At 44.8% G+C, this 26,949-nt stretch overlaps 1 protein-coding gene across 12 annotated transcripts in view; it reads right to left on the reverse strand.

The window, feature by feature from the left end:
* BLTP1 (bridge-like lipid transfer protein family member 1) overlaps positions 1 to 26,949 on the reverse strand; it is a 392,853-nt gene that overhangs the window by 358,160 nt on the left and 7,744 nt on the right. For 11 of the 12 annotated variants that reach the window (XM_075349025.1, XM_075348994.1, XM_075349061.1 and 8 more), the window contains exons 2-3: positions 3,439 to 3,557; positions 468 to 584 (exon numbers count right to left, since the gene is read on the reverse strand). In XM_075349025.1, the coding sequence (XP_075205140.1) occupies positions 468 to 584; positions 3,439 to 3,532 (211 nt within the window). In that variant the 5' untranslated portion in view covers positions 3,533 to 3,557. The remainder of the gene's footprint in view (positions 1 to 467; positions 585 to 3,438; positions 3,558 to 26,949) is intronic. The other variant, XM_075348975.1, reaches the window with a different exon arrangement.

The raw sequence follows: 26,949 nt of genomic DNA on the forward strand, positions 1-26,949 counted from the left end.
GAGTATATATTAATTTGGCATCAAAGGGCGAACCAATCAATGACGCCAGCACAGAGGGGTGGGTGGGGGAAAGGGTGAATATTCACTTGGCATTAAAAGGCGACCCAATCACTGACTCCAGTATAAAAAAAAAAAAAAAAAAAATGTAAAAAAAATACATTCAACATTAAAACAATAGATCATTTTTTGATGGATTGTTCCCTTTAAACTTGAGTGACCCGTGCCCCTGAGGTAACAAAGAGTAATTTGTGGACATAAACATAACTATGACCTTAGAAATATATCACATGATGAAGTGTTAAAATACCAGAAGGTATCTCTGCAAAATCAGCAATTCTGCATAACTTCCTTTTTAAATGTAATACTCTAATCTTCGCGAGATAAAGACTTGAGAATTGCATGGGGTTTTTTAAAGTTTGTTTTTTTTTTTTTTTTAAGGAATGCAAATATTTTACCAATGCACTCACCAATATGAATGTATCCATCTTTGTACAGTCTGTTTAATACCAGTGTTAGTATGAGTCCTATATTGCGGGAATTGTAATAAGTTAGATAAATAATCCATCCACAGGATAAAATAGTAGCTGCAATCAAAGAAAAAGTTATTGCATTACAAAGAGAAGAAAAAACAACAGCAAAATGTTCCCATTTCTGCCTTACTCAAATTGCATTCAAGTAACCAGTAGACACATTCACAGTCAAAGTGGCTTAAAGGAGTAGATCCAACCAGTAGAGTGGCATAAATTGTCACAGATCCTTAGAATGGCGCTTTTAAAGAAAGGAACCTGTCAGGTGCTGTATCCCTCCAACCCAGCAGAATTCATACCTGTATGACATAATTCCCTCCCTAACCAGCCCTGTAGTCACTAATATGAATGATTAAAAAAACAACTTAGAAACCTCGATGTCCCTAATTAAGGCCTGGACTAGTTGAAGGGGTGTTGTATCCCCAGACTAGTCAGCCCTCTTTCCGAGTTATTACACTCCTGTGGGTGTGATCACATGATTTACACAAGCCGATGTCATCACAGCTCCTGGAGATCTTGCGCATGCGTGCGGCTCCATTCGGCAGCGTCAGTTCTCTTGAGAACCTAGGTATACATGTCTCTGCTTCATTAGGCGCACTGCGCATGACCAGAAGATCAGAAGAAGGCTCACTTACATGTCTTCTGAACTTCCCGTCATGCGTCTAATGAGACTGTGAACTGTACAACTGGCTTCAAAAGGCACACAGATGTGTCTGTAATGAGCCGCGCACATGCACAAGATTTCTAGGGGCTGGAGGCGACACCGGCTTGTGTTATCATGTTATCACGAAGACAGGTCGGTGATAATGCAGAAAGAGGGCCAACTAGTGTCGGGAAAAATCGCCCCTTCGACTACTCACGAGCCTAATTAGCATAGGAACAACAAGGTTTATAAGTCCTTTTTTAAAACATTCATAATAGTAAATAGTATTGTACAGGGCTGTTAGGGAGTGAATTTGGGCATACAGCTATGAATGCTGCTGGGTTGAAGGGCATAGGGGACCTGACATGTTCCCTTTAAACTAGGACTGAGGATAATTCACAAGTTCTATGGGGCAATGCATAGCTTAGAGATTTGCCATCACTTTAGAGACAGTAATACATGCTCAGCAATGGATCAATGTATATTAAGATGTTCAATGCAATTTTCAAATAGAAAGAGAAATATTGAAGATACATTTTTTCTTAAAATTTCTTGCATTTGTTTACTACAGACAAATTTGCAGCTGTTCTGGTATCATTTATTTAGAGTAAGTCAGTAACACACAGAATGGCAACTGTACCTTTAATATTCGGGGTGTAAACGTATTAACTCTCCTTGAGTGTCTGCTTATCTCCATTAAAACTTTCACGTTTCAAAATGCAAAAGGCAAAAGCTAACAAGCATGACTGATATAAAGGGTACACATAGCCAAAAAGGCGAATAGCTACCACGTAGCAGCTGCCTAATTGGGATGTTGTGCCAGAATTTCAACTTCTGGCAGAAAATAGAAATGTGTAACCAACAGTGTAAGTACAGGACAAGTGTAAAATGACAACCTGATCGTCAAAGGTAAGAAAGAGGAGAAAGACTAAAAAAATTCACGGTAGAAAATACAAAACAGAAATAAACATTTGTGAATCTGTCCGAAACACCAGTCAGTGTAGCCGGAGCGTGGCTGCACCAACAGTACCAGGAGCCGGAGAGCAGGACATAAGGCCATTTCAGGCCCCCGTACACATTAGATAGAAATTGTCTGGCCAACCATCTGATGTGTATGGGGCCTCCTCCTGACTGTCAGAAGGTTGAAGTTCTATCACTCGCCCCTTATGTTTGGCACAGAGGTGAGCCGCTGCCAGATGAGGTCCAGAGCCTCTGTCATGCAGTACTCATTATGCTTGGTCTTGGGATGTTGGGAGAGACAGCTGGCAGCTAAATGAGTGTTCATCCAACAGCTATTTCAGGTGTATGGCCACTTTATGTTCTGTACTTTTCCTCCACTTTTCAAAAGCTGCCTGAGAGAAAGGACCATTCTAAAATAATGAAGTGCCAAGAACCACTCCAAACAACCACCGCCCACCACCCCTTCTACAGTGGCCTCTGCAAGGGCAGGAAGTGATGATGTCCCGTCTATCAGTCTTCTGACCCAGCAAACAATCAGTGGCCTCATGTGTCAGGTAACTGAATAGACAAAATGGTATGACTTCCAGTGACGGCGGAGACCACGAGAGCAGTGGAGCGGTGGGGGAACGAAACGGTAAGTAACACTTCTTTATATTACAATGATCCATTCCCTCTGCCAGCTTTTAAAGGTAAGCATACTAGATAGGAGCAGCAAACTACAGGACTGTATTCCTAATAGACAAAACAGCACAACAATGATGCTCCATTTAAAGGGAACCTGTCAGCAGAAATTTTGCACTAAACCTAAAAGTTTCCCCTTCTGCAGCTCCTGGGCTGCATTCTAGCAAGGTTCCTATTGTTATTGTGCCCCCTTTTAGACCAAAATAAATACTTTATAAAGTGATACCTTTTCCTATGCAAATCTTGTTAATCGTACACGGGGCGGGCTCTCTGGTGTCCGTTATCCTGCCTCCTGCTGCTTTAAGCCGTCCCCCATCGCTCAATTTCATACTTCAGGACGCCGCCCAGTGCGCCTGAGGTCTCGCGCATGCGCCGTGCCACTCTAGCGGGACTGTGCACTGTGCACAGTGTGACCGCTGGTGACGTGTTCCCTTTAAAGGGAATCTTTAACCGTTTTTGCTGCATTTTTTTTTCTTGCAGATCTTAATAAATGTTAAAGAAAGAAAAAAGAACGCATCCCAGTAAAGTCTACGCGAATCCTGAAATTTGTCAACTAAACAATCCATTAAGTGAGTTTTCATAAAGAAGAGAGATTGGAAAGTAGGAGCGTTATATAATGGGACTTACCAACAAGCAGCCATACCACATTGGAATTGTGTTCTGTAAGATATCCTTCAAGTTCAGTAATAGTTGGAACAAAACTTTCATTAGCGGTGTCCATTGTGAGTAGTCTTCTGACTCACTGCCTGGAAGAAGAGAATAGTTAGCCGCACTAACTATTACACACACTAACTAACTACACAGAACTGATATCACATTCTATCTTATTCACCTGTAAAATAAACCCCTGTGATACAATATCAGCAAAAGAGCAAAGCCCCAGGACTGCAGACTTGTGATGATCTAAAATCTTATGGTCTCCCCCCATAAACTATACAAATATACAGCCAACAAATTGGGAATCTGTCACCAGGTTTTTTCCACCTAATCTGAGAGCAGCATAACGTAGGGGCAGAGACCCTGATTCCAGCAATGTGTCACACTGGGCTACTTAGTGTCATTTTGATAAAATCATTGTTTAATAAGCAGTAGATTATCATTCGAGGACTACTTGGCTTGTTGCCAGGTAGTCCAGCATATTTATGAGCTCTGTATAAGGCCGGCTTCTCACTTGCGATTAACTTGCACGAGTGCAATGTGAGAAAATCTCGCATTGCACTCGGACCAATGTTGATCAATGAGGCAGCTCCCATCTGCTATTTTTTCTCAGTCCAAATCGGACTGAGAAAAAAAATTGCAGCATGCTGCGTTATGGTGAGTTTCTCGCACAAGTCTTTTCAATGCAAGTGAATGGGTGTATGGAAAAAAACCGGATGTCACACGGACGGCACATACACCATCCTAGTGACATGCGTTTTTCTCAATAGATTTCTAGCAAGTAGCAGAGAATAATGTAAATGCTCCTGTACATAACAGTACATGAGTAACAGCTGCTGAGGGTAAAAACTGATTGCACACTGACAACACACTGACAGCACACTGATGAAAAGTGAACTAAAATCGTCCGACTTTCCAGCATGAGAATCGGACCGATTTTACACTCGCAAGTGTGATTCCAGCCTAACAGCTAGATCTACAGCAGAGAAAACATTGATTTTAATCAAAATGACAGCAAACAGCTCAGTAAGTGGCACATCGCTGGAATCAGGATCTCTGTCTCTACATTACGCTGCTCTCAGATAGGGGAAAACAAATCTAAATCCATAAGCCTGCAGTAACTCTATATACAGTGCCTACAAGTAGTATTCAACCCCCTGCAGATTTAGCAGGTTTACACATTCGGAATTAACTTGGCATTGTGACATTTGGACTGTAGATCAGCCTGGAAGTGTGAAATGCACTGCAGCAAAAAAAAATGTTATTTCTTTTTTTATTTATTTTTTTTTAAATTGTGAAAAGTTTATTCAGAGGGTCATTTATTATTCAACCCCTCAAACCACCAGAATTCTGTTTGGTTCCCCTAAAGTATTAAGAAGTATTTCAGGCACAAAGAACAATGAGCTTCACATGTTTGGATTAATTATCTCTTTTTCCAGCCTTTTCTGACTAATTAAGACCCTCCCCAAACTTGTGAACAGCACTCATACTTGGTCAACATGGGAAAGACAAAGGAGCATTCCAAAGCCATCAGAGACAAGATCGTGGAGGGTCACAAGGCTGGCAAGGGGTACAAAACCCTTTCCAAGGAGTTGGGCCTACCTGTCTCCACTGTTGGGAGCATCATCCGGAAGTGGAAGGCTTATGGATCTACTGTTAGCCTTCCACGGCCTGGACAGCCTTTGAAAGTTTCCACCCGTGCCAAGGCCAGGCTTGTCCGAAGAGTCAAGGCTAACCCAAGGACAACAAGGAAGGAGCTCCGGGAAGATCTCATGGCAGTGGGGACATTGGTTTCAGTCAATACCATAAGTAACGTACTCCACCGCAATGGTCTCCGTTCCAGACGAGCCCGTAAGGTACCTTTACTTTCAAAGCGTCATGTCAAGGCTCGTCTACAGTTTGCTCATGATCACTTGGAGGACTCTGAGACAGACTGGTTCAAGGTTCTCTGGTCTTATGAGACCAAGATCGAGATCTTTGGTGTCAACCACACACGTGACGTTTGGAGACTGGATGGCACTGCATACGACCCCAAGAATACCATCCCTACAGTCAAGCATGGTGGTGGCAGCATCATGCTGTGGGGCTGTTTCTCAGCCAAGGGGCCTGGCCATCTGGTCCGCATTCATGGGAAGATGGATAGCACGGCCTACCTGGAGATTTTGGCCAAGAACCTCCGTTCCTCCATCAAGGATCTTAAGATGGGTCGTCATTTCATCTTCCAACAAGACAACAACCCAAAGCACACAGCCAAGAAAACCAAGGCCTGGTTCAAGAGGGAAAAAATCAAGGTGTTGCAGTGGCCTAGTCAGTCTCCTGACCTTAACCCAATTGAAAACTTGTGGAAGGAGCTCAAGATTAAAGTCCACATGAGACACCCAAAGAACCTAGATAACTTGGAGAAGATCTGCATGGAGGAGTGGGCCAAGATAACTCCAGAGACCTGTGCCGGCCTGATCAGGTCTTATAAAAGACGATTATTAGCTGTAATTGCAAACAAGGGTTATTCCACAAAATATTAAACCTAGGGGTTGAATAATAATTGACCCACACTTTTATGTTGAAAATTTATTAAAATTTAACTGAGCAACATAACTTGTTGGTTTGTAAGATTTATGCATCTGTTAATAAATCCTGCTCTTGTTTGAAGTTTGCAGGCTCTAACTTATTTGCATCTTATCAAACCTGCTAAATCTGCAGGGGGTTGAAGACTACTTGTAGGCACTGTAACTGCAGACTTGTGACTCTTCACATCGCACGAATGGTGTGCTGTGAGGATTCTCCAGTGTGGTCGTGAGTATGCAATATGCTTACTGCCAGCCACATTCTGACAAGATGGGAGCGGCCACGCTCAATACATTTGCATTGAACGAGGCTGTGCCCCTCTAGTCAGAATGTGGCGGGGAGTATGTATATCGCGTACTCGTGCAATGTAACTGAACTGCTCACCATTCATGACTCCGACATCGGGGAATACTGTCAGCTAACGCGGAGTGTGATGTGAGGATTAACAAGTCTGTAGTCACATAGAGTTACTGCAGACTTATGGATTTAAACTAACTCCTTTAACTCAAATACATTATTGATTTTCTGATGCATATACTGTATTAGTAATAAAGCAATAGTAATTAGAACCCAATCCAATATTTCTCTGGGCACAGTTTTGCACAGTAAAATCACGGTTTATCCCTCAAAACGCAAATGACAAGTATTTTCAAGCCACATTTTTTACATTACTGTGCATGCCTATGCTTGAAATACCATACTCCCATCATACAGGATCTATGACTCACGCATGGCACGCTTGTGCACTGTGCAACATATATGTTCATAGCGGGGGCACAACTGGCTTTACATTATTGAGATCACAAAGAAAACCTTTTTCACAATCTCCAAATGTGAATTAATGAATAAAAAAAACCAAAATGTAATATATATATATACATATATATATATACACATACACATATATATACATATTATATACATATACATACACATATATATTATATTATATATATATATATACACACATACACACACACACACATTATATATACACACACATACATTATAAATATATATTTATTTATATTTGCCTTATTCTGTCTGTCTTGCTCCAAAATTATCTCGTTACAGTGACAACCGTCGCATTGGCCGCTCGCCTCGGCTCCGCCCCCCCGCACAGATTGGCCGCTCGCCCCGGCCTTCTGCACGCTTTCGCCGCTCGGCCAGGCACCGCCCCCCCTCACGAATTGGACGCTCGCCCTGGCCCTGCCCCCCGCACGCTTTCCTCAAACCCAAACGGAGCCCCGACTCCCAGATGAATGTTGCACCCCTGGAAGCCCACACCGGCAAGACAAAGTGGAGAAAAGCCGGATGTGTGAAACCACTAGCTTACCCCGGCTCCCGGCACACGTGTGCCGGAGCCGACGTAGGCTGGTAACCATGGTACACATCGGGTAACTATAGAAACCGCTTTCCTTAGTTACCCGATGTGTAACATGGTTACTAGCTTACCCTGGCTCCCGGCACACGTCAGCACTGTCGCTTTGAATAGCTACTTACCTTTTCTCCACTTTGTCGGATCCGGCACGCTCCCGTGCACTGTGTACACTACAGTGGCCGCGCGACAAGCTCCGATCACGTGTTGTCATGTGACTGGAGCATGTGACCAGGAAGTTGCGGCGCGGCCACTGTACTGTACACAGTGTATGGCTGCTTTCAGACATACGTCTTTTGTTTATTGTCCCGTTTTCTCTTTTTGTCTTCTAGTTGACCCTTGAGAGGTTTCATAATAGAAACCTGTATCTCCTTATTCAAGCTCTCCTGATGAATAATAATTCTTAGGAAACGCGTCGGGAGAAGGAGAATCTGGGATAGGACAGCAAGTCCATTCTAAGGGGATCCCAAGCCCAGATTAAGAGGGGCCGTGGAGACGATGATGATATGATGATGATAAGCTGTCCTTCTGGAACAAGGTTACACCAGAACGGGTGAGATCGTTCCATTTCTTATAACATTGCTATAGTTGAGATTTTTTATCTGGTTATCTCTAAGCATTGTCAATTCTGTGCTGGACCTATGGTACATGTCTGGTTCTGATTTAATACCTTGACATCAGTAATAGGTGTCGTGGTGTTTAATTGGTATTGGTGTGCACGAGTCCCCTTTACCGGGCAAGGGGTGTTGCACTATTTTGTAAGCAATGCTACAGTGGGAACATCAAGTCTCTAAGTCCCTGGGCATTGTCATTTATGCAGAGCCAGTGTGTGCCTGATTGGTCAATTCTGACACCTTGTTTACATCATTGGTGATATTCTGACATGTTATGTGGCAGGGTGCACTAGTCCCTTTTATCGCACTTGAAGGGCATTGCAGCACGATAGTCTCTGCAGTAGACATTGTCGTTTTTAAATAGTGATAAGGTGGTCTATACCCCTCCCTTTTTTAGAGGAACTAATAAAAGTTATATTTTAGGTATTATTTTGCTGTATTTGTTCTCACTTTTTCCTCAATACCATACCAGTGGCTGTATTAAGTTGCGTTTTGACACACCTCATTGATTTCAGTGGGTGGAAAATGCAACCAAAATGCACAAAAGTGACATGCTGCTTGTGCCATGTGGACTTAAAATAGCTATGAAAAACTTTTATTAGAAACAGGAAATTAAGCTGTGAAAAGACGTCCACATCTGCTTAAACGATAAAGGACATGGAGCGCAGCGCTTTTCTATAGACGCCAAGCTTATCATCATTAAAGGGGTGGTTCACCCATATTTTTATTGTCCAGTTCGATATTATATTGAGAAACAATGTTTCTCTCAAATAGCTTGTGTTGGCAATACTGCCTGTGAGAGGTGCTATTGCGGACCGCTGTTCCCCGCTCTGGTGACGTCACGTCAAGTTCCACACACGTCACATCCCTGCGGCCGGCTGCAATCTTCCTGACTCGCTGAGCTGTGGGCGGTGTTTCACCGCTTGTCACATCACAACGCATCTCCTGCTTCCTGCTCCCTCCTCTCTCACAGCAGAACGCTGCAAGCAGGAGACGCGTGGTACTGTGACAAGCGGTGAAACACCACCCACAGCTCAGCGAGTCAGGAAGATTGTGACGTGTGTGGAACTTGACGTGACGTCACCAGAGCGGGGAACAGCGGTCTGCAATAGCGCCTCTCACAGGCACTATTGCCAACACAAGGTATTTGAGAGAAACATTGTTTCTCAATATAATATTGAACTGGACAATAATAAATATGGGTGAACCACCCTTTTAATTACTGAGTGTAGTATATTATCAGAAATAATAACGTCACATCACAAAACGATAGTAGAGGTTTCCTAGCTGAAGCGTCCAGTAATCTCAAGAATAAACAAAGTAGCGCCTTATTCCCTGGGGATGGAATGACTACTCATGGAAGGACGTCCCCAGCAGCACAGCTCCCACCCGCTCTGCTAGACTGACAGTTCTCTCCATATTTGTGTAGAAGGCCTGTCGAGCTAGCGGAGCTAGAACACAAATTTTCTCACCAGTCGCATTAGTTGCAGCGCTGCAGTCACTGCTGTCACAAGGGTAGACTGTCCAGGATGGGAGGTTTTGCACGTTACCATAATCAACTCAATAAATGAGTTTTCACCTGCTACGGATCTGGCTTTCTCTACTCACTGATCTGCACGATAAGACAAATGATCTAAACACACGCTGGAACAGAGTACTACTTTTAATTTACACAGCAGAGGGAATTCGAGTAACTATCCTTAGCTTGTGCAACTTGAAGGGGTTATACTTTTATGTATGGGGCCAAGAACGTACTACCTGCCTGTTCTGCAAGGGTACGATCTCTGCAGGCTCAGCATGTGATTCTGCTGCTTCATTACTCGTCAACAGAGCGGCTCTTCCTGTTTGCTCTATTGATGGGGTGTCACTGCAGATGTCAGGATGATTGACAGCCGACTCCCTGCAGTTAGGCGGCATGACATGAACATCAGAGACGGCCCGTCCACAGAGCAGACCGAACGAAAAGACACTGCTTTGTATATGTGACGTGAGCAGAAGCCGCAGAATTAACAGCAGGAGTGGTCTGTGACTGGTCTGGGTCAGCAGAGATCAGCACCAGGCAGATTGTTAGCAACTACCTGCCTGGAAAGTTTTAGCCCTATAAACAAAAATAATAAAAAGTACCAGATAAATATAAACAGAAAAAGGGTTATGTTCAAAAGAGCCAAGTCATTCATTCAAGTTGCAGACAATGCAGGCTGGCACAAGCTAATGCCTCTAATCAGATGATACCGGAGACTTTAAACTCTACTTGCCAATGACCTTTATATCTACACAGGAACACAAGATGCTTTCTGTTGTGTCCAGCAATTAAATGATTACTTCATTCATGACCAACCATATACCCATAAAGAAAGTGACAGCATGTCTCCTCCAGAAAAGGTCTCAATCAATGTCAAATAGCAAACGTAAAATCTGGGGATTTTCATGTTGTGCAATGTCCTGCAAGACTGTTAAATACAACTTATATTGTGAGAGACTAAATCACGCGTTTACAGATTAGGGACAATAGTTGATTAAAGGGAACCTAGGCCATGGCAGTGTGTATCACACATTCTCTGCAGCCTGGTTTCTGCTTTACATAAGTTTTGGAAAACTCAGTCGTGATTACACGTCTCGGATTTCGAGTCCAAGACTGGTCACCGAAAGCTTTTTCCTGTCCTGCTCCGCTAAGACTGCTAAGTCCCTTACCAATTTCTGTGTATAAGAAGATGCCAGTTAGTTTGCCGGAATGGGGCAGGAAAAAGCTGTCGGCAACCTGCCCTGGACAAGTCACCCGAGAAGCATAATCTCCGGCCAGATTTTTAAACTATGGCTTCTCCAAAACATTGTAGCGTTTCCGAGTAAAACATACTGCACACAGCTGCAATAACGCACCAACTGTTCGATTCATTCTGCCTGTTATTTGGGCAGCATAACGCAAATAACAGGTTCTATTAAAGGATTCTTCCACCACTTGGATTTTGTTGACCTATCCTCGGGTACAGCAGATCTACCACTTATCGAATGAATGAGTGGATCTACAGTAACTGGCAATGGCCGCTACACGGTGTATAGAGTGGTTATCTTCAGCTCTGCATCTGTAAACATTCAGGTGCCCCCAGTACTGGGAATAACTTATTGGATGGGGTTATGGGTGTCAGGCCCCCACCAATCTGATATCGATTCCTAGCCTAAGAATATTGTACCAATATAAAAAATATACAATTGAATATACATCAATAATAAAAATTAGAGATGAGTAGACCCATGGAAGTTTGGGTTCTGAGGGTTCAGCTGGACTGTAGATAAAGATTTATTTCTGCGCCCGGACTTGACCTGAACCCCAATGGAAATCACTGATGGCAGTTCAGTTCTCCGTCCACATACAGCCATTGATAAACAGAGCACTTCCAGCGAGGGTGGGCAGGGTTTTTCATATTTTGCACATGTGCACATATCTGATAACGCTGTTGTTACTCTCAGTGTGAATCATTAAAACACTGTATGCAGCTCACACTGGGCTGAGCATCAAGCGTACCCGAGCACAGCGATGCTCGCTCAAATGGTGTCCACACGTAAAGCACTCAAACTTTTTTTGTAAAGTCTTTGCTCAGTATAAACAGTCTGCTCATCTATATATATAATTGCCTTATTCTGTCTGTCTGTCTGTCTTGCTCCAAAATTGTGTCCTTACGGTGACACAAAGCGGATTGGCCGCTGGCCTCGCCATGGCCCCGCCCCCCCTGCACGGATTGGTCGCTCGCCCTTGCTCCCCCCCCACACGGATTGGCCGGCCGCTCGCACAGGCTCCGCCCCCCCACACGGATTGGCCTCTTGCCCCGGCACCCTGCACGTATTGGCAACTCGGCCACGCCCCGCCCCACTCACGCAATGCACGCTCGATCTGGCCCCGCCCCCCGCACGCATCCCCCGAACTGACACGGAGACACGACTCCCAGGTGAGTACTGTACCCCCGGGAGCCCAAACCAGCATACGCCGCCAACCCAGCCGACACAAACCCTCGCATTGCTGGGGTTTGCCGCCGTATGCTGGTGTGGGCTCCCGTGCGAGTGGGGACGGGATGCGCTGGTAACCATGGTAGCATAGTTACCAGCGCATCAAGGTCCTGCAGCGGCGGAACATCCACACGCACACACATAACAACAGACACACACCTCCCACACACATCAGATCACATCCACACACTCACAGCATCCGGAGATATCGCTTGCTTCTCGGCCGCGATACTGTGCTGCAGTGAGCTTCCAGGACCTGCCGGAGGATCACATGGCCAGAAGCATGTGGTATCTCCGAATGTTGTGAGTGAGCGCGTATGTGCAATATCGTCAATGTGTGTGTGTGTGTGTGAGTGTATGCGATCGGGTGGGTGTGAGTGTATGCGATCGGGTGGGTGTGAGTGTATGCGATCGGGTGGGTGTGAGTGTATGCGATCGGGTGGGTGTGAGTGTATGCGATCGGGTGGGTGTGTGTGTATGCGATCGGGTGTGTGTGTGTGTGTGTGTGAGTATGCGATCGGATCTGTGAGTGTCGGCAGAGGACCACGGCGTGCTGGAAGAGGCTGGGAGTAGAGAGGCTGATCCTGGGGAAGGCTGGGAGGGGGAGGCTGATGTTGGGAGAGGCTGGGAGGGTGTAGGCTGATGCTGGGGGAGGCTGATGCTGGGGGAGGCTGGGAGGAGAGAAGCTGATGCTGGGGGAGGCTGATGCTGGGGGTGGCTGGGATGAGAGAGGCTGATGCTGGGGGAGGCTGATGCTGGGGGAGGCTGGAAGGAGGGAGGCTGGAAGGAGGGAGGCTGATGCTGGGGGAGGCTGATGTTGGGGGAGGCTGGGAGGGTGTAGGCTGATGCTGGGGGAGGCTGATGCTGGGGGAGGCTGGGAGGAGAGAGGCTGATGCTGGGGGAGGCTGATGCTGGGGGTGGCTGGGATGAGAGAGGCTGATTCTGGGGGAGGCTGATGCTGGGGGAGGCTGATGCTGGGGGAGGCTGATGCTGGGGGAGGCTGATGCTGGGGGAGGCTGGAAGGAGAGAGGCTGATGCTGGGGGAGGCTGATGCTGGGGGAGGCTGGGAGGAGAGAGGCTGATGCTGGAGGAGGCTGGAAGGAGAGAGGATGATGCTGGGGGAGGCTGATGCTGGGGGAGGCTGGAAGGAGAGAGGCTGATGCTGGGGGAGGCTGATGCTGAGGGAGGCTGGGAGGTGGAGGCTGATCCTGGGGAAGGCTGGGAGGAGGGAGGCTGGGAGGAGAGAGGCTGATGCTGGGGGAGGCTGATGCTGGGGGAGGCTGGAAGGAGAGAGGCTGATGCTGGGGGAGGCTGATGCTGGGAGAGGCTGGGAGGGGGAGGCTGGGAGGAGAGAGGCTGATGCTGGGGGAGGCTGGGAGGAGGGAGGCTGGGAGGTGGGAGGCTGAGAGAAGAGAGGCTGATGCTGGGGGAGGCTGAGGCTGGGAGGAGAGAGGCTGAGGCTGGGGACAGAGAGGCTGATGCTGGGAGGAGAGAGGCTGATGCTGGGAGGAGAGAGGCTGATGCTGGGAGGAGAGAGGCTGATGCTGGGAGGAGAGAGGCTGATGCTGGGAGGAGAGAGGCTGATGCTGGGAGGAGAGAGGCTGATGCTGGGAGGAGAGAGGCTGATGCTGGGAGGAGAGAGGCTGATGCTGGGAGGAGAGGCTGATGCTGGGAGGAGAGAGGCTGATGCTGGGAGGAGAGAGGCTGATGCTGGGAGGAGAGAGGCTGATGCTGGGAGGAGAGAGGCTGATGCTGGGAGGAGAGAGGCTGATGCTGGGAGGAGAGAGGCTGATGCTGGGAGGAGAGAGGCTGATGCTGGGAGGAGAGAGGCTGATGCTGGGAGGAGAGAGGCTGATGCTGGGAGGAGAGAGGCTGATGCTGCGGGTACAGAGGCTGATGCTGCGGGTACAGAGGCTGATGCTGCGGGTACAGAGGCTGATGCTGCGGGTAGAGAGGCTGATGCTGCGGGTAGAGAGGCTGATGCTGCGGGTAGAGAGGCTGATGCTGCGGGTAGAGAGGCTGATGCTGGTGCAGCATGGGGGATGGAGCACGATGGGGAGTGCGCAGCATGGGGGATGGAGCACGTTTGGGAGTGCGCAGCATGGCGGATGGAGCACGTTTGGGACTGCGCAGCATGGCGGATGGAGCACGTTTGGGACTGCGCAGCATGGCGGATGGAGCACGTTTGGGAGTGCGCACCATGGCGGATGGAGCATGTTTGGGAGTGCGCAGCATGGCGGATGGAGCACGTTTGGGAGTGCGCAGCATGGCGGATGGAGCACGTTTGGGAGTGCGCAGCATGGCGGATGGAGCACGTTTGGGAGTGCGCAGCATGGCGGATGGAGCACGTTTGGGAGTGCGCAGCATGGCGGATGGAGTACGTTTGGGAGTGCGCAGCATGGCGGATGGAGCACGATGGGGGTTGCGCAGAATGGGGGATGGAGCACGATGGGAGGTGCACACCTCCCCCCAACACACACACACACACACACAACACACACACTGGGAACCACAAACACCGCCCTACACAGACACCCACACACACAGACAACGCTGCACACACACAACACCCAACACACAAACACCGCGGCATACATAAATATACGCACATACCACGCAACACACACACATTGCACAAAACATACCTCCCCCCAAAACACACCACACCCACACAAACCGCGCAACACACACACACACAACGCTACAGACACACAGCGCTCCACAAACAACGCAACACAACACATATACAACACCGCTCTCACCCCCCGCCACACCCAGACAACACCCAGAACATGTACAGCGCCCTACACAAACACTTGGTAACTACACACAACATCTATATATATATATATATATATAACAAAAATCATACATGAACTACACAATACGTAAATTCTAGAATACCCGATGCGTAGAATCGGGCCACCTTCTAGTCTCTAATAAAAATATATTTAACTATGGCTCTCAGAACGTGTTGAAGCAAAAATAAAATCCAGTCCTACACATGACTGCTGCAGTCAGTTATTGGCCTCAGCACTGGCATGTACGGCTGGAGATCACTAAACCAGGGATTGCTACAGTGATCACATGGATGATGGACATGACATCATTACTGCGGAATTGGCAGGGAACATAAAAACATAAGTCATCATTCAAGATTTTGGGCACCTGTACTTCATTTGCTGTACACTAGAACAGTCTGAAAGACTCCTTGCTACACAATGTACACAAATGTTTTCTAGATTTCCCAATACAAAAGGCATGCATTATTAAATAGATCCATTGGATCTGAAACTCGGAAAATTCATACAGTTCTGATAGTAAAATTAATATTTTATGAGTCCAGCTGGAGTGAAAGAGCTCCTGAGTCCAAGAGTATTCTGCAGCTTAAACTGATCACTACGAGATCTCAGCTGCAGGACATTGAGGAGCTAACAGATTCCCTTTAAGTGTGTGGCTTTCTTTCGGTCAGCTGTAACTTAGGATGCCTTTACGCATCATGGCTGCTCGCTGTGCATCAAAACTGTGAAGAGATTTTACGCTGCTTGGCTTTTACAGGTAAAGCATAATTTCTGGTATTCAAAACCATATGGTTTTCTGAGACTTCCCCTGCTTAGTTGGCCAATCCAACAGCTGTGGGAATATCATAGACTATCAAACTACTATACGCCTAGAGTAGGGCGGAGGGGAACTGTGAGAGAAAGATTAAAATGGAGGGTGCCAATGTTAAACAAGCTGACAGGAACAGCACATCACAGAAACATCCTCACTGTTTTAGTCCCCGACTGTTGTAGCCAATTAATCTTTTGACGTCGTAACATCTGGATGGTGCAGTAAACTATTTCAGGGCCACCAACGACCATTATAGTGAAATGCACTGGATCCACAAAAGGTGAGAACCTGTAGTGTCCATCTGTTTGTAGTTTTTTAATAACGAATGCCTTACTATGTAACAAACTACGGTATACACTAATACATTCATTGAATTTAGTAGGCATGTGGCCAGTGTGGAACCACTGCAGCAGCCACGTGCTGACCACCTGCAAACAAAGACCAAGAACAGCGAAGGAAAGTCAGGGCGGGATTGGAGGGCAGGAGAGACTGGATAAGAATGGATGTTTTCATTATTTCACAAACTTGAAAGCCTTTAATTAAATGTTGGATAAACCCTGTAAGTTATTTCTGCAATAGAAATCATAACATAAAAGGGACTTTTTACCAGGGTAAGTCAACAATTATTTACATACATTATAAAGTAGGAGAGAAAGCTAATAATTTAAGTTAAGCATCTGCTGTACCAGAAACAAGAACACACAACGCACGTAAGAGAACACTCTCGCCCCTTAGTATAGCACATGGATTTATGATATCTCCAGCTCAGTACAATAGTGCACAGGCTCCTAGTATTAAATCTTTCAACCTGTCTTCCTTCATAACTCGACACACCCAGTCATGGTAAAAAAAAGGATGTATGTTGTACACAGATGATCAGGAGCATACAGGTATCTTTCTGTTGCATACCATGGAAATAAGTAAAGCCGGGATTGCAAAGCATGTCAAACAAAATTGTTACTTTAGCCCCAAATTTTGAATTTTCACAAGGGTAAGAGAGAATGCACTTTTGTTGTGTAATTTCTCCTGTGTATACCAATACCACATATGTGGTGGAAATCTACTGTTGGGGTGCACAGCAGGGCTCGAAAGGGAGGGAGCGCAGTTTGACTTTTTGAATGCACACCTGACCGTAATGGTTAGACGCTATGTTGTGTTTGAGAGAGTCCCTGATGTGCCTAAACAGTAGACATCCCCAAAAATGACACCATTTTGGAAACTAAACCCCTCAAGGAATTTATCTAGATGTCTGGTGAGCACCTTGAACCCCTAGATGCTTCACAGATTTTTTTTTAATGTTGAGCTGTGAAAATTAAAAAAATACATTTTTTTTCCACAAAATTGTTGCTTCAGCCCCAAATCTTTTATTTTCAGAGGGGTAACAGGAAAAAAACGCAATATATAATTTGTTGTGCAATTTCTCCCAAGTATACTAATACCTCATATGTCTTGGAAATCTACTGTTTTCGCACACAGCAAAGTTCGGAAGGCTAGTGGGTCATTTGATTAAAACATTGGTTGGAATCATTAGCAGATGCCATATCGCGTTTGGCGAGCCCCTGATGTGCCTAAACAGTTAACATCCCCCCCACATTGTGACCCGATTTTGAAAACTACTACTACTTTGAACCCCAAGGTGCTTCACAGAATTTTATAATGTTGAGCTATGAAAATGAAAAAATAAGCTTTTAACCACACAACTGTTGCTTTAACGCCTAATTTTTCATTTTCACTAGGGTAACAGGAGATAATGGACCATACAATTTGTTGTGCAATTTCTCCCGAGTATGCTTATACAACCTCTGGCAAAAATTATGGAATCAACTGCCTCTGAGGATGTTCATTCACTTGTTTACTTTTGTTTAAAAAAAGCAGATCACAGACATGGCACAAAACTAAAGTCATTTCAAATGTAAACTTTCTGGCTTTAAGAAACACTAAATAAAATCATGAAAAACATAATGTGCTAGCCAGTAATGGTTACTTTTCAAGACCAAAAGAGGGAGAAAAAATTATGGAATCATGAAAAACAAACAAACAAAAGAACACTCCAATACATCACTAGCATTTTGTTGCACCACCTCTGGCTTTTATAACAGCTTGCAGTCTATGAGGCATGGACTTAATGAGTGACAAACAGTACTGTTCATCAATCTGGCTCCAACTTTCTCTGATTGCTGTTCCCAGATCAGCTTTGCAGGTTGGAGCCTTGTCATGGACCATTTTCTTTTCAACTTCCACCAAAGATTTTCAATTGGATTGAGAGCAGGACTATTTGCAGGTCATGCCATTGACCCAGTGTCTTTCAAGGAATGTTTCAGTTTTTGCTCTGTGGCAGGATGAATTATCATCTTGATAAATTATTTCATCATCCCCAAACATCCTTTCAATTGATGAAATAAGAAAAGTGTCCAAAATTTCAATGTAAACTTGGGAATTTATTGAATATGTAATGACAGCCATCTCCCCAGTGCCTTTACCTGACATGCAGCGCCATATCATCAATGACTGTGGAAATTTACATGTTCTTTTCAGGCAGTAATTTTTTTATTGTTTAGCTTTTCTGTATGTAAATCCCATTTCCTTTAGGTGGCTTCTTACAGTTCGGTCACAGACATTGACTCCAGTTTCCTCCCATTCATTCTTCATTTGTTTTGTTGTGCATTTCCTGTTTTGGAGACATATTGCTTTAAGTTTACTGTCTTGACGCTTTGATGTCTTCCTTGGTCTACCAGTATGTTTGCCTTTAACAACCTTCACATGTTTGTATTTGTTCCAGATTTTAGACACAGCTGACTGTGAAAAACCAACATCTTTTGCAACATTGCGTGATGATTTACCCTGTTTTAAGAGTTTAATAATCCTCTCCTTTGTTTCAACTGACATCTCTCGTGCTGGTGCCATTATTCATGGCAGTCCACTTGGTGCAACAGCTCTCCAAAGTGTGATCACTCCTTTATAGATGCAGATTAATGAGCAGATCTTATTTGATGCAGATGTTCGTTTTGGGAATGAAAATTTACAGGGCGATTCCATAATTTTTCCCCGTTTGGTCTTGAAAATTAACCATTACTGGCTAGCACATTATGTTTTCATGATTTTTTTTAGGGCTTCTTAAAGCCATAAAGTTGCCATTTGAAATTACTTTAGTTTGGTGCCATGTCTGTGATCTGCTTTTTTTTTTAAACAAAAGTAAACAACTGAATGAACATCCTCAAAGCCAGGTGAGTCCATAATTTTTGCCAGGGGTTGTACCACATATGTGGTTGAAAACTACTTTGGAGGCAGAGTGCAAAGTGAAGAAGGGTGGGAGCGCCATATTTGACTTTTGATTTAGTTGGAATGGTTTGCGGGTGCCATGTCACCTTGGCAGAGCACCTGAGGTGCAAGCCTGAGGTGCAAGAAAAGCATAAACCCTCCACAAGTGACCCCATTTTACAAACTGCACCCCTCAATTAATTCATCCAGGGGTGCAGTGAGCATATTGACCCTACAGGTGTGTCACAAATATTTATACTATTGGGTGGTGAACAAAAAAAATAATTCAATTTTTAATCACTAAAAGTTTTTTCCCCAGATTTTCAATATTCACAAGGGAAAGCGGTAAAAAGGGCCCCATAATGTGTTACACAATTTCTCCTGAACGTGGCAATACCCCACATATGACTGTGCACTACTATTTGGCTGCACCACAGGGCTTGGGAAGGAAGGAGCGCCATTTGATTTTTGGAGTACAGATTTTCCTAGCATAGTTTGCGGACTCCATTTGCAGAATCCCTAAGTGCCAGAACAGAAGAAATCCCCTCAAGTGACCACATTTTGGAAATTACACACCTCTGGAGTTCATCTATGGGTGTTATATTATGATTTGATCTCTGGAAAACACCCATGGTGTCAATTGCAGTGAATGTTGCAGAATTAAAAATTGCAAACAAGTCCTTTTTGTGCCCAGTACATTGTAGTGCCTGTACATTTTGCCCAGCTTATGCTTATGGAAACTTGCACCCCGTAAATTAAGCGGGCTCTCCTCACTACAACAATGGAAAACATTTGGACACTAACTGTGGTCTAAGTACCATACATTGTGGTGCTCTGAAGGGATTTGGATTTTGGAGCGCAGATTATGCTGGATTTCTTTTTTGAGGAGGGGGGGGTCATAGTGTTTTTCAAGAGCCTTTGTGTTACCAATAACATGGAATGCCCCTATACAGTTAGGTCCAAAAATATTTGGACAGTGACGCAATTTTCGCGAGTTGGGCTCTGCATGCCACCACATTGGATTTGAAATGAAACCTCTACAACAGAATTCAAGTGCAGATTGTAACGTTTAATTTGAAGGTTTGTTCAAAAATATCTGATAGAAATTGTAGGAATTGTACACATTTCTTTACAAACACTCCACATTTTAGGAGGTCAAAAGTAATTGGACAAATAAACCAAACCCAAACAAAATATTTTTATTTTCAAAATTTTGTTGCGAATCCTTTGGAGGCAATCACTGCCTTAAGTCTGGAACCCATGGACATCACCAAACGCTGGGTTTCCTCCTTCTTAATGCTTTGCCAGGCCTTTACAGCCGCAGCCTTCAGGTCTTGCTTATTTGTGGGTCTTTCCGTCTTAAGTCTGGATTTGAGCAAGTGAAATGCATGCTCAATTGGGTTAAGATCTGGTGATTGACTTGGCCATTGCAGAATGTTCCACTTTTTTGCACTCATGAACTCCTGGGTAGCTTTGGCTGTATGCTTGGGGTCATTGTCCATCTGTACTATGAAGCGCCGTCCGATCAACTTTGCGGCATTTGGCTGAATCTGGGCTGAAAGTATATCCCGGTACACTTCAGAATTCATCCGGCTACTCTTGTCTGCTGTTATGTCATCAATAAACACAAGTGACCCAGTGCCATTGAAAGCCATGCATGCCCATGCCATCACGTTGCCTCCACCATGTTTTACAGAGGATGTGGTGTGCCTTGGATCATGTGCCGTTCCCTTTCTTCTCCAAACTTTTTTCTTCCCATCATTCTGGTACAGGTTGATCTTTGTCTCATCTGTCCATAGAATACTTTTCCAGAACTGAGCTGGCTTCATGAGGTGTTTTTCAGCAAATTTAACTCTGGCCTGTCTATTTTTGGAACTGATGAATGGTTTGCATCTAGATGTGAACCCTTTGTATTTACTTTCATGGAGTCTTCTCTTTACTGTTGACTTAGTGACAGATACACCTACTTCACTGAGAGTGTTCTGGACTTCAGTTGATGTTGTGAACGGGTTCTTCTTCACCAAAGAAAGTATGCGGCGATCATCCACCACTGTTGTCATCCGTGGACGCCCAGGCCTTTTTGAGTTCCCAAGCTCACCAGTCAATTCCTTTTTTCTCAGAATGTACCCGACTGTTGATTTTGCTACTCCAAGCATGTCTGCTATCTCTCTGATGGATTTTTTCTTTTTTTTCAGCCTCAGGATGTTCTGCTTCACCTCAATTGAGAGTTCCTTAGACTGCATGTTGTCTGGTCACAGCAACAGCTTCCAAATGCAAAACCACACACCTGTAATCAACCCCAGACCTTTTAACTACTTCATGGATTACAGGTTAACAAGGGAGACGCCTTCAGAGTTAATTGCAGCCCTTAAGGCCCCGTCACACTAAACAACATCGCTAGCAACATCGCTGGTAACGAACAACTTTTGTGACGTTGCTAGCGATGTTGCTGTGTGTGACATCCAGCAACAACCTGGCCCCTGCTGTGAGGTCGTTGGTTGTTGCTGAATGTCCTGGGCCATTTTTTAGTTGTTGCTGTCCTGCTGTGAAGCACAGATCGCTGTGTGTGACAGCGAGACAGCAACAACTAATGTGCAGTGAGCAGGGAGCCAGCTTCTGCTGAGGCTGGTAACTAATGTAAACATCGGGTAACCAAGAAGCCCTGTCCTTGGTTACCCGATATTTACCTTTGATACCAGCCTCCCCCGCTCTCACTGCCTGTGCTGCCGGCTCCTGCTCTGTGCACATGTAGCTGCAGCACACATCAGGTAATTAACCCGATGTGTGCTGTAACTAGGAGAGCAAGGAGCCAGCGCTAAGCATTGTGCGCTGCTCCCAGCTCTGTGCACATTTAGCTGCAGCACACATCGGGTTAATTAACCTGATGTGTGCTGTAACTAGGAGACTGGGGGCTGGTCACTGGTTGCTGGTGAGCTCACCAGCAACTCGTGTAGCCACGCTCCAGCGATCCCTGCCAGGTCAGGTTGCTGGTGGGATCGCTGGAGCGTCGCAGTGTGACAGCTCACCAGCAACCTCCTAGCAACTTACCAGCGATCCCTATCGTTGTTGGGATCGCTGGTAAGTTGCTTAGTGTGACTGGACCTTTAGAGTCCCTTGTCCAATTACTTTTGGTCCCTTGAAAAAGAGGAGGCTTTGCATTACAGAGCTATGATTCCTAAACCCTTTCTCCGATTTGGATGTGAAAACTCTCATATTGCAGCTGGGAGTGTGCACTTTCAGCCCATATTATATATATAATTGTATTTATGAACATGTTTTTGTAAACAGCTAAAATAACAAAACTTGTGTCACTGTCCAAATATTTCTGGCCCTGACTGTATTTCAGTTAACAGATGACAGTCCAGAGTGGGGACTTGTGTTTTTGTGTGTTGAGTTGAATGCTATTTGGTGGCGATTTTGGTATAGAAAACTTCAAATCAGTTCACATTTATTCTGCGCGCTACACTGACCACTTACATTGGGGTTTTCATCTACATCTCTGAAATACGTAATTCAGGTGAAACCCCCAACAGATCCATTCCCTAATGAGGCAGCAGAGTTCCTCTGGACTCGGTTTTGCCTCTGTTCTGCAGTGTCTGTCTTTTCACAGGTGAACAAAATTGTTGATGATCACACTTTTGTTCCCCCCCCCTTATTAAGATGCATAAAAAGATGGAGACTGCTGGACCACAGGTCAGACGGGAGTTCAAAGTGACTCCCTCTGCCTCATTACAATTGTAAATTTTGTCTGAATCACGTTTCTCAGAGATTTAGGTTATATGACCACGATGTGTCCTGGACGCAGTGTTTCTTCTCCTGCGAAGACGCAAGTAATCAGAGTTTCAGGCACTAAGGACTTTTATTGTGTTCTCTCCGTGGACAATACGCATAAGCATAACTTGGAATGCTGCGGCTTGGGAAGCCGCGCCGCAGGTCAGTTTATGCTGCAGACAACAGAAGCTCTGTGGGCATGGGATTTCTATAAATCCCATCTACTATGCTTGTACTATACAACACAGAGTTTTGGAAGCAGTAAAAACACGCTGCGTCCAAAACTCTGCTATTCCTGATTATAGGCACGTACCCTTACAAAAAATACCAAGTATGTGCAAAGGAAGGGAATAATGCCTTAGGCTAAGTTCACATTTCCGTTGTTTTGTATCAGTCACATGCGTCGCTTGACGCATGTGACTGATGCGCTGTACAACGCTGTACAACGGATGACAAAGAACAGAATTCTTTGTCGGATTTCGTTGTGTGCGGGGGGCGGAGTTCGGGGGGGGAGCCGAGCGGGGCCGTGGCACTGAGGACGTCAGTGCCGCAGGGACTGCAGGACAGGTGAGTGTGTGTGTATGAGTGTGTGAGAGTGTGTGTGTGTGTGTGTGTGTATACACATGCTGAATGCGGGAGGGGGCGGAGCTGAGCAGGGGGCGGGGCCAGGCGCTGAGGATGTCAGTGGCAGTGCTGCGGTCTGCATGGCTGGGGACAGGTGAGTGTATGTGTGAGTGTGTGTGTGTCTGTGTACATGCGGAGTGCGGGAGGGGGCGGAGCCAAGCGGGGGGCGGGGCCAGACGAGGGTGACAGTGGCAGTGCTTGTCTGCATGGCTGGGGACAGGTGTGTGTGTGTGTACATACATGTGCGGAGTGCGGGAGGGGGCGGGGCCGAGCGGGGAAGTGTCGGCCTCCCTGCACACGTAACCAGACTAAATATCGGGTAACAGCAAAGCACCCGATGTTTACCTTGGTTACCCGATATTTACCTTGGTTACGGGCATACACCGCTTAGCGCTGGCTCCTTGCACCGTAACCAGGGTAAATATCGGGTAACCAACCAAAGCTGGTGACGTGTGCAGGGAGCCAGAGAGCATGCGCAGCGAAATCAGACGGATCGCGCTGCTCAAAAAACGTTACATGCTGCGTTCCTCCCGCCCGGCGGTCAGTCGTTCCACGACTGATCAGTCGGGCGGAGGGTGCAACGCAGCATCATCAGTCACAATCCGCTGCTCATACAAGTCTATGGGAACAACGGAATCCGCTAAACGGATTCCGTTGTTTACAAGAGCAGCGGATTGTGACTGATACATTTTAGCAGAAATGTGAACTTAGCTTAACTGTCGCAAGAAAATCCATAGATTGATTTAAAAATGTGATATTTATTCAATCTATGCCATCAGGACAAAAAAAAAAAATCACAATGTATAAGTGACACAATCAGAGATGTCTTAAAAGCGTAACATCACTGAAACAAAATTAAGAAAAAAAAAAAAAAAAAAAAAGCTAAATTTATATGTAATCAGAACATTTTTTTTTAGAACTAGGAGGTATACACTACAGCATCGGCACATTGAAATAATAAAAAACATATGTATATATGTTATGGGTATGGGATAAGTATTAAAAAAAAAATAGAACTAAAATAATGCTTCAATAAAAAAATAAATAAATAACTAAATAAAAAAAAATTTGATATGTAAAGGCGACTCCAACTTCTGGTTGCCAGAATTATTGAGGAATATACTGCAGGATAATAGCCACAGGGCATCATGCACACTGAAAAAAATTGTTGTAGGAAAGAATCTCGAGTATGGCATGTCATGAGATGATTAAGAAAATGGATGAACTGCAATGAATTAGATTACATAGAACTCTAAATTATTATTTGCGTGAAACTCAGGAGGCCTCTTTCACACGTCAGTGAAAAACACAGATGTTTTTTCACTGTTGTGATAAAGGTGTGTATGTCCCTCCATGTGCCGTTATTATGGCACACATGTGATCTCCGTGTGCTATCTGTAAAAATACATGGAGATCATACTCACCTGTCCACACTCCTTGTGTCCATGGTGCTGATTTCTCCGGCTCTGCTGTCTCCGGCCGCCGCTGTCTCACCACTGCAGCTACTTCTGGGATGGCTGTGCAGAGCATAACTGCACATGCATGAGAATAATTAGGCGGCCTGGAAGCAGGAGACAGCAGCGGCCAGACCTGGAGAAGGCAAGTTTAAAAAGCTTTTTACTTTAAATGTACGTGATTTTTCTGTTACGTGTTTCACGGATCACACTTTCCTTTCCCCGAAAATGGTGTAGATTACCCTCATTTGTTCTCTAAAATCTGACTCCAAAGTGCAATTTTTTCTAAATTTTCTTTAGTGGATTAAAAGGGATATTTAAAAGTAATTTGTCAGTGTCCACTGCAAAAATGCACATATCCATTGGCATCTACTTTCTTAAACAATGTTTTAGTAACAATAAGGTCACCAATATGTGAGACTGTCAGATCTAAAGTCTATAAAAGTATCACTGACCGGAGGTGAAAATGTTACACTCCAATGATTAGATTGTATACATCCGAGAAACAATTCTATATCATTGTACTGATAATCCCAGCTGAAGAATATAGTCGATATACAGTTTATAAAACGACAATTTCTTTTGTGTGATACAGTGGTTGTGACTTCCACAACTCAAACAGAGCTTTATCCTACTGTTATCCTCCTGATACCAGGGTAAGACGTTATTGAGCTTCTCTTTTTCTCCAGCTTCTAATGTAATCCTTAGAGTAGAGCGCAGGATAAATATGAGCCACGCCATACTGCAATCTTTGGGAGGCAGAATGAACAAATCAACAGCCGTTGAATAATTGGCTTTATTTATTTTATTTTTATGGCGTTCACCATGCGGTATAAGTGATTAGGTGGCTTTATTCCACTGGTCAATTTGATTACAGAGATACCAGGTTTATATAATTTTTTTAGGTTTGCCTACTATCACCATAAAAACGCTTTTTTACAAAATACAGATTTTTTGCATCACTGAATTTTGAAGGTTACAGGTTTTTTTTATTTTTCTGATGACAGTCATGTGAGGGCTTGTTTTTTGCGGGATGAGATGGAGTTTTTAGTACCTTTTGGGGACACTTATTTTGCTCTCTCTTCCGCTTTTTGTCAGGCAGAATTAAGAAGGAAGAGCAATTCAGGATACCATATATATACATACATACATACATACATACATAGATATATATATATATATATATATATATATATATATATATATATATATATATACATATATACATATATATATACATATATATATATATATACACATAAATATATATATACATATATATATATATATATATATAAAGCTCAGTGTGTGTGTGTGTGTGTGTGTGTGTGTGTGTGTGTGTGTGTGTGTGTGTGTGTGTGTGTGTGTGTGTGTGTGTGTGTGTGTGTGTGTGTGTGTGTGTGTGTGAATGGATGAATTTATGTATGTCCGCTAAAGGAATCCGCACCATCTCATTTACAATCACGAAATTTTGCACGCACACACACTTCATGTGACTCAGGGAACGTCATAGACTTTGTTTGGGCGGGAAAATTTAACCCCATGCTTTCCAGTTACGCTACAAAAATCCTGCAGCCATTAAACTGAATGGAGCTAGGAGCTATAGACTATAAATAGCAACTGTCAGTGGTTGTTATAGGAACAAAATAAAAACTGGTAGTATAAGATAGGAGAGACACAGACCTGGCAAAAAGAGACACAGACCTGGCAAAAAGAGACACAGACCTGGCAAAAAGAGACACAGACCTGGCAAAAGAGAGACACAGACCTGGCAAAAGAGAGACACAGACCTGGCAAAAGAGAGACACAGACCTGGCAAAAGAGAGACACAGACCTGGCAAAAGAGAGACACAGACCTGGCAAAAGAGAGACACAGACCTGGCAAAAGAGAGACACAGACCTGGCAAAAGAGAGACACAGACCTGGCAAAAGAGAGACACAGACCTGGCAAAAGAGAGACACAGACCTGGCAAAAGAGAGACACAGACCTGGCAAAAGAGAGACACAGACCTGGCAAAAGAGAGACACAGACCTGGCAAAAGAGAGACACAGACCTGGCAAAAGAGAGACACAGACCTGGCAAAAGAGAGACACAGACCTGGCAAAAGAGAGACACAGACCTGGCAAAAGAGAGACACAGACCTGGCAAAAAGAGACACAGACCTGGCAAAAAGAGACACAGACCTGGCAAAAAGAGACACAGACC

Source organism: Anomaloglossus baeobatrachus, chromosome 1 (assembly GCF_048569485.1).
Source record: "Anomaloglossus baeobatrachus isolate aAnoBae1 chromosome 1, aAnoBae1.hap1, whole genome shotgun sequence".
NCBI classification, from domain to species: domain Eukaryota; kingdom Metazoa; phylum Chordata; class Amphibia; order Anura; family Aromobatidae; genus Anomaloglossus; species Anomaloglossus baeobatrachus.